This window comes from Peromyscus eremicus, chromosome 1, assembly GCF_949786415.1.
Source record: "Peromyscus eremicus chromosome 1, PerEre_H2_v1, whole genome shotgun sequence".
Classification (NCBI taxonomy): Eukaryota; Metazoa; Chordata; class Mammalia; order Rodentia; family Cricetidae; genus Peromyscus; species Peromyscus eremicus.
The window spans coordinates 196,111,221-196,120,245 of NC_081416.1; the positions used below are offsets into that span (position 1 = coordinate 196,111,221).

Genomic DNA, 9,025 nt, shown 5'->3' on the forward strand with positions numbered 1-9,025 from the left:
GTAATATTTTTCCAAAGCCTTAAATTGCTTATAATTTCTGCCTGATATATATTAAATAAATGAATAGAATTGTAATACAATTGCCTCTCATGAATATTTTGTGTGGCCTGTGCTTGTGATTTTGTGAGTTTTTGTCTGCTTTTTTTGGCCTCAGTTCCTCAGCACGACTGGACAATAGAGGACTGTGTTGTCAGTTCTTTATTTTTGCCTTGTTTGAGACAGTGTCTTTCTTGTTAGGAGCTTTGTACATAAGTATGTCTGGTACTACAGATTCCAAACATTCTCTGCTCTGCAGCCCTTATCTCTACAGGTTCATGTCAGTGCCCTGCCATTTCCTCTGACTTTTGGTACCCCATTAAAGTTTCAATCCCAAGTCTCAGGCTTGCAATATAAATGCATTGCCCTCTCAGCACCGTTGAGAGGGTGCCTGAGCTGACCTACATTAATAATCAGATGGCGGAACACCCTAACTGTCATCAAAGAACCCTCATCCAGTGACTGATGGAAGCAGATGCAGAGATCCATGGCCAGGTCCCAGGTGTAACTCCAGGAGTACAGTCGATGGGGGAGAGGAGGGATTCTGTGAGCAAGAGATATGGAGACCATGATTGGAAAAAGTACAGCAACAACTACAACTAGCCAAACTAGTGGGAACACATGAACTGTGGACCAATTGCTGAGTAGCCCCCGTGCAACTGGACTAGGTCCTCTGGATAAGTGAGACAATTGTTTAGATTCAACTGTTTAAGGGGACCCAAGGCAGTGGAACCAGGACCTGTCCCTAGTGCATGAGCCAGGTTTTTGGAACATAGTGCCTATGGTGAGACACTTTGTGTAGCCTTGGGGCAAGGATGAGGGGCTTAGACCTAACTCAACTGAATTACCAGGCTTTGCTGACTCCCCACGGGAGACCTTGCCTCGAAGGAAGTGGGAATAGGAGGGTGGATTGGGGAAAAATTTTGGGGGGGTGGGAGGAGGGAGGACAGGGGAATCTGTGGTTGATATGTAAAATGAGTAGAAAATCTCTTAATTTAAAAAAAGGAGGAAAAAGGAAATCACTCCACAAGTCTAAGATAAAGTTTTCAGTGAAAATGAGAAACACAATAAAACCAAAATGTGTCTTTTCTCAGACCATCTCAAAAAAAAGTCATGGTTTAATCATATTGATCTCTATATTTTTTTAGTTTGTAATAGTTCTCTGAGAGTTGGGTATAAGCTGTTTTAACATATTCACCCCTCCCCCAACTCTTCCCAAAGCCACTCTCCCTCCCCTACCCACTAACTTTCTCTGTTTTAAAAACAGACATATCAAGCAAGACCAATTGGTGCTGCCCAAATATTCTTGCATGCATGATCTTCCACTGGAGTATAGTCTTACTATAGTATTACCAGGAACTACGCTGTTAGAGAAAACAGTGTCTTTTCTTATCTCAACAGCTGACAATTGCCATTAGCCCCCAACTAGGGAAGAATTTAGTGCCAATTCCATTTTGTATGATGGGATTTGGTATGGCTTGCACTTGTACAGGTCTTGTGCATGCTGTCACAACCACTGTGAATTCACATGTGCAGTGCCCTGCTGTGCACAGAAGACATTGTTTCTGTATAGTCATCAACCACCTCCAGCTCTTACAGTCTTTCCATGTTCTTTTCTGCAAGGATTCTTGAGTCTTATGAGGAGAGGATGTGATCGAGACATCCTGTTAAGGATAAGCATTGTCATACAGTCTCTTATTCTCTGCACCTAGACAGTTATGCATTTCTAAGCTGATTCTTATCTACTGCAAATAGGAACTTACCTGATGAGGACTGAGAGATGTAGTAATCTATGGGTCTGACAAGTCATTAGGAGTCAGTCTAATACTATGTTCATTTAGAAGATTAGAAGCAATAGGTTCTCTCCTAGAGCCCATGACCTGTCTAGCCATGGATTCTTGGTCCAATAATGGTGCCAGGCATGGTTTTCAGCTTGTGGAGCAGGACTGATGCTTGTGTCACTATTACACCAGTGAGCATGTTTTTCAAAGTTAATCATTGTCACGGTTGCACAGTGGCAAAGCTGGGTAAAATTGATTATAACTTTTCAACTCCAGCAGTGTAATAGAAATCCCTGGAACTGTGAAGATTACCCAGTAGGGATCAAGTTTCTAGGTCTGTACCAGACTGCTTTCTCTGTCACTTTCTGGGGGGTAAATAAGAGCAATGGCCATACTAAGTCCTATTTTTTTTAAACTAAGACAACTTTTAGTTCTCAGTCTTCAAATGTTTTTGGTGGCGGTGCTGGTAGTGGTGATAGTGGTTTTTTTTAAAGTTTTGATTTGAATCGCTTGGGTCTAATAAGGTAGGGTGGCTAGCCTCAGACTTTCTATCTTGTTTGAACTCACCTCAGATTCATAACCATCCTCCTGTCTCAGCCTACAGAGTGGTAGAATTATTGTACTAAAACACTATAACAGACAGTACACATGTTTTCAACAGATTATCTTTAAATGATATTCACCTTATATAGATGTCTACTATCTTGGAAATCATGGAACTGAATAATCTCTTATAACCTATCCCATTATTCATATAGTGCAACTATTCAGACAAAAACACAGGCTTCAATACCCCCACCCTCGAAATATAAATTAGTAAAAAGAAGTAGATGAAGGAAAAAGTGCTTTAACAGAATTAGATAATATTAGATTAGAAATACATAAATCTTAAAAATCATGGTAGGAAAACTTCCAGTTTTATAATGAATAAAATTATGTATTTTTTTATTTATTAGCATTGATTTAAATGAACTTGGTTCTTATTTAAATTCTTATTCCTGTTATTTCATAGGAAGAGGAAAAAATAGTTGTTGTCTTCTCTAGGGTATGTATTTTTTTCTCTTGTATATACAAAGCTGAAATTCTAAGCATGTATTAATCACATAAGTTGGAAAAATATAAACCCTATTCTACATAATGTTGTAAGTCCTGGAGGATCAACTTGAGTTGACAGCCTCCCAAAAGTTGCAGTATTTGCTATCTTCTGCCAGCAGGCATTGAGATGTCCATTTTACAGCAATGTAAAAAGACAAATAAAGCCTCAAAATTTAACTCCATTTAAATATGCTGTAGCCACCACAATGACTCATAAGATTTTATCAGTACAATTTAGAATACTATTGAGTTATTTAGTTAATTTCTTCAATGTTTTGTCTAAAAAAATGACTAAAACAATTTAGAGTGGAATTGGTTTATTTCAGCTTGCAGTTTGAGTACACAGTCCATCATGGGAAGGAATCATGGTATCAAGAGTTTGACGCAGCTGATCACATGGTATCTCTAGACAGACAGCAAAGAGAGATGCATGCCAGTTCTCAACATGTTTTCCCCAGTTTATTCAGTCCAGGCATCTAACCAGAGAACCAATGGCTGTGCCGAATTAGAGTGGGTCCTCTACCTCCATTAACCCAGCTTTAAACTCCCTCAAAGATGTATCCAGATTCTGTCTGTTGTGTGATTCTAGATCTTATAAAGTGGACTATCAATATTAACCATCATGTTACCTCATGTTAGACTTGCACAAATAATAAAGAACATATGTATATATTCATGAACAGAAATCAACAACTGTGACACATTGAGAGATTAGAAAAATACTATCTTTTCTATGGCAGGGAAAAGAGAGTGTGGAGATTAAGTTGGGAACACTGATGAATACAGTAGGACAACGTATGGAGAATGCTTGTAGAAATGTAGAGGTTAACCTCCACAGCCTTGGGTTGTCATAGACTGTCATACAGAATGCCAGGGTGCAAGCAACTGAGTAGGAGGTAACAACGGCCCACAGCAGAATTGGGATGACTAGGAAAGTCTCTGTCTTCCCAGGGAAGTCTTAGGAAACAATGGGCACAGCAAATAGACAGCATTTGTCATTTCTTCCCATAGAGGAACCTGGAAGTGGAGCCACAAACCCACATCATAAGATCAGATGCAGAACATCGGTGAAGTCAAAACGTGAATGAATAAAATGGAATTGATCACGTAAACATGCCAAAGATTCTGGATTTCTCTTTGCTCTTCTTTTCTGTAATTCAGTTGCAGCAGTGGGATCAGAGTCCAGGCTGTGCTTGAAGAGAAACACATACCTCAACAGCTAATTAGATATCTTTAAGCGTATCATATTTTTTTTTAATTTTCTATGAGCAATTTTCTAGTCATTTTACATATCAGCCACAGATTCCCCTGTCCTCCCTTCTTCCACCCTCCAGCCTTCTCCCGCAAACTACCCCGATTCCCACCTCCTCCAAGGCAAGGTCTTCCCTGGGGAGTCAGCCCAGCCTGGTACATTCAGTTGAGGCAGGTCCAATCCCCTCCTCCCTGCACCAAGGCTGAGCAAAATGTCTCAGCATAGGCTCTGGGTTCCAAAAAGCTGGCTCATGCACCAAGGACAGGTCCCAGTCCCACTGCCTGGGGGACCTCCTAAACAGTTCAAGCTAATTAATTGTCTCACTTATCCAGAGGGTCTAGACCAGTTCCATGGGGGCTCCTCAGTTCATTTGTTTCCGGGAGTTTGGCTATTTGTTCCTGTGCTTTTTTCCAATCATGGTGTCAATATCTCTTGCTCATATCACACTTCCTCTCTCTCATCGATTGGACTCCTGGAGCTCCACCTAGTACATGATGATCCCCAATCTCTTAGCTTTTAGAATAAAAATAAAGGGATATCTTCATGTCATGGAACTGCTTAGGCAGCATTATGACTGCAGTAACAACTGGCAATGCTTAATTTAGAGAGCCATTAACTTGCTAAACAACACCTGGTCATGTGTGAGTCTAATGATCAGTAATAGATGAAAGAATATTTAAATTTATCATAACACACACATCATCATGTTAAATTACCTTCTCCTACAGCAGGGAAAATGATTCTTTGTACCAGATTTGTTATTACAGATGAGGATGAAGGGGCAAAATGTGGGAAAAAATGTGTCTAGGAATGTAAATATGTTGATTATCCACAGACTTGGATTGTCAAATGCCACATTATAGATAACTAATATGAAGGACATTGAATAGGAGAGGACAAAGGTACAGACAAGTGTTGCTGGAGAATTTCTCTCCAGCTCCCACCACCAAGTCCCGCCAGTCTCAGAGCCCATTTATAAAATAAACACATAGACTCTTACATTATTTAAACTGCTTGGCCATTAGCTCAGGCCTGTTATTGTCTAGCTCTTACTCTTATATTTAGCCCATTTCTATTAATCTTTACTTTGCCACATGGCTCATGGCTTACTGGTACCTTACATCTTCCTTGTCCTGATGGCGGCTGGCAGTGTCTCCCTCTCAGCCTTCCACTTCCCAGAATTCTTTTCCTTGTCCCGCCTATACTTCCTGCCTAGCCAATGGCCAATCAGTGATTTATTTACTGACCAATCAGCAACACACTTGACATACAGACCATCCCACAGCACTTCCCCTTTTCTTTTCTTAAAAAGGAAGGTTTTAACTTTAACATAGTAAAATTACATATAACAAAACAATTATCAAGCAAGAATTACAGTTACAATATTAAAGAAGAGATCCTATCTATCTTATATTTGTAAGTTTAAGGTTTTATATCTAACTTATCTTTTATTATAACTAAGGAAAATTGTAAGTATCTAGTCTTTAACCACATCAAAGACCTCAGAAGGATATATTACTACCTGAGAAATGGAGAAGGATATAAGCAACTTTTAGGAGTCTTGTAGGGTAGACAGAGACAGCTGGCAGCCTGGACAGTCATTCAAAGTTCTCTTGTAAAGTTGGGGCATCTGTCTTCAGCCCACAGGCCTAGAGTCTCTTATTCACTTTTCTCTGTGTCCTGTAGAATGTCTGGCAGTTTTCTCTGCAAAGCAGGAACCTGAAGGACCATTTTGTCAAGCAAAGTTCAGTGGTCACCTTTGTATGGGTCCTGCATGTCCAGTTGATCAGACAGTCCAGGCAAGAACAGTTTCTTGCCCAAATGGCTATTTTTGTCAAGGTGAAGATAAACTCCGTATGGAGTGTCTTCGATGCCCATCCTCCTCTCTGAAGTAAATCAGTGCTGTCAGGAGCAGACATGTCTCACTGTCCAAAAAGTCTAAATTTTTAAAACATTTTAAATGCCATATTCTGTAGGTCTTTGAAGTGTTTGACTACCTATCTATCTGAAATATATCTATGTATACCTAGAAGACTTAACTAACATGGCTACAAATATTATCATAGATGACTAACTATTAATCTATTTTTTAATTATCCATTACAACTTTAAATGAGTTACATAAACATAATACCTCAAACAAGAATAGAAATATATATACAGTATAACAAAATTAAGTTTAAACTTGTATCAATAAACTAAAATCTGTAGCAATGTAAAACATTTTAAACAAGTTGTTACTCTTTAAAAGTAGGTTCATTAATCTACCCTTTCATCCTATCATATCTAAACTATCCCCTTTTTTTCTTTAGAAAGAGATTGTATTTATAATCAACCTGATTTAAATAAAAATATTGTTTTTTCTCTGTCCCACACCAGAGGGCTCTTCTGATTTGGGACACAAGAATCTCTTAACCATTTTTTTTTTCTTTGAGCAATATGTCTGGGTTTAGAGGGGGAGTGAGCCAATTCCATCTCTAAAGCCAGCTTGGTATATTTGGGAATTTGGGCGTAGCTTCTCTTACTACTTCCTGCTGGAGGGGGGCGCTGTATCTTCTGGAGACAGAAAGAAAATTTTAGGATCATGGAGTAGTCCGTGAGGCTGTATATCTGAGCCAGTTGACTTGAAACCATTCTGGATGTTGAATCATCTGGGCCATGGTGTCACTGGAGACCTTTCAGGGGGTCTTGGCTGGTCAAACCTGATGTATCTAAATCTGGAACAAATCCATAGTCTCTGGCTTTCTGTGGAAACAAGAGCAGAGACTCTTTTCCAAAGCAACATATCCTTATATCCAAATTTTGAAGTCAAGGTACCTTTAAAATATACATTTTGGCATAACTCAACAGCTTTTGCAATCAAATGTTTTTCTTCAGTTACGAATATCAAAGAGAACATAATCCAGATTCTCTGTGTGGTAGCCATCTTTACGTGGCTTATTTTTTTATATTAGCGTGAGCCTATTGCTTTAAACTGCAGCCTTCTAAGCCTGAAATGGCGCAGTGGCTGCTGGCTCCACCCACTTCAGCTTCCCAACATGGCGGCGGTCCACTTTCCGCCAGCTCTGGGAGCCATAACTCTCAGAAATAGTGGGTCTACACTTTTACCAAAGTAGCGTGTAGCCCAGAAACCTCTTTTTTTGTTTTGTACTAGCAAAGGCTAAATTCACCACACAGTTTAATGTGCTACTTGCAGAGGCCTCATTCCCACCATACTGCAGGTCGAGAGCGCACGCTAGGAACCCGCCAGTAGCTCAAACCGGCAGCTGCCGCTTATTTGAGAGAGACAATTAGGAAGCTGTTTTTAGCTCCATTTTAGAATCTTTTTTCTAAGTTTTTAGGTGGAAACTCTTGCCACCACGTTGGACACCATTTGTTGCTGGAGAATTTCTCTCCAGCTCCCACCACCAAGTCCCGCCAGTCTCAGAGCCCATTTATAAAATAAACACATAGACTCTTACATTATTTAAACTGCTTGGCCATTAGCTCAGGCCTGTTATTGTCTAGCTCTTACTCTTATATTTAGCCCATTTCTATTAATCTTTACTTTGCCACATGGCTCATGGCTTACTGGTACCTTACATCTTCCTTGTCCTGATGGCGGCTGGCAGTGTCTCCCTCTCAGCCTTCCACTTCCCAGAATTCTTTTCCTTGTCCCGCCTATACTTCCTGCCTAGCCAATGGCCAATCAGTGATTTATTTACTGACCAATCAGCAACACACTTGACATACAGACCATCCCACAGCAGACAAGGGTCAAGATGGTTTTTGTGGCTCTGTCTTCAGGGGAGACTCTGAGAGAATGCTGGGCACTGTGAATATGTTGTAGCTGAATCTTGTGCCTGTAGAGGATGTGCATCATGAAGTCACTGGTCCAAACCATGAGACCCAAATACAGACCATCAATGAAACAATGCAATAACAGACGTAGTACAGTTACAAGGTTGCTAGCAACAAACGCCGAGCAGTACCCCAACTTGATTTTCTTGGTGAAGTTTTTGTTAGTATCAGGTCCAATCACATCTATAGCTGTTTTGCTGTTTAGGAGCAGATGCACAAGCCAGCTCAGTGAGCAGGACCGAGCCATGTACTTGGAGACTCTGTGTTTAAGCTTCATCCACCTGGAGTTGCTGGGGCTGATTGTGATTGCTTGGAAGCAACTCAAGAGGCAGGTGCAGTGCAAGGAAATGGCCCGGGCCACTCGATTACTGTAGAGAGTGAGTTTACATAAAAGGTCACCCAGGAGATATTGCAAGCCCAGCTGTACCATTATGTGAGGAATTACTCTTGAGATAATGACCAAGGAATTGGCTAGAATCAAATGCCTTAAAATCTGGTCTTTGGGCATCAGACTTTTTCCAGTGAATACAGACATGATATATGGAAGAAGAACTGACCAGTTGCCAAGAATTCCAACAGCTGTTAGAGAAAAAAAAAGAATCCCCATTGGCAAGTTCTCAGGAACCATGTTCTTTTTACCTGAGATAAACAAATTTAACAGCATCAATACAACCAGGAAGAAGACATGTAAATGTGTATTAATTATTTGTAGCTCAAATTACATCATTATCAATATCATGAAATTTGCAGGCAAATGGATAGAACTAGAAAATATCATCTTGAGTGAGCTAACCCAGACTCAGAAGGACAAACATGGTATGTACTCTCTCATAAGTGGATACTAGATATAAGGCAAAGGATAACCAGACTACAACCCACAGCTTCAGAGAAGCTAGCTAACAAGGACCCTAAGAAGTACACATAGATAGCCGAGTGAAGGAGAAAGAGATGAGGTCTATATTAGCAAACTGGGAGTGTGTGTGTGTGTGGGGGGGTGATGGAAGGCAAAGAATGGGGATGA

The 9,025-nt window shown here is 40.2% G+C and overlaps 1 protein-coding gene across 1 annotated transcript; it reads right to left on the reverse strand.

The window, feature by feature from the left end:
- Nucleotides 1-4,876: 4,876 nt before the first annotated feature.
- Nucleotides 4,877-8,668, reverse strand: LOC131902736 (vomeronasal type-1 receptor 2-like). Its single transcript, XM_059253728.1, has 2 exons — nucleotides 7,909-8,668; nucleotides 4,877-5,082 (listed from the first exon to the last, which is right to left on the reverse strand). Exons 1-2 carry the CDS (start codon nucleotides 8,666-8,668, stop codon nucleotides 4,877-4,879), a joined length of 966 nt encoding a protein of 321 aa, XP_059109711.1.
- Nucleotides 8,669-9,025: the final 357 nt, after the last annotated feature.

Excerpts from the sequence above, each read along its gene's own strand:
- LOC131902736 (XM_059253728.1), bottom strand. The coding sequence starts at position 8,668 with ATGCTGTTAAATTTGTTTATCTCAGGTAAAAAGAACATGGTTCCTGAG. Across the intron at positions 5,083-7,908 it reads CATCTTGACCCTTGTCTGCT|CAACACTTGTCTGTACCTTT; the intron begins GTGGGATGGTCT and ends GAAATTCTCCAG.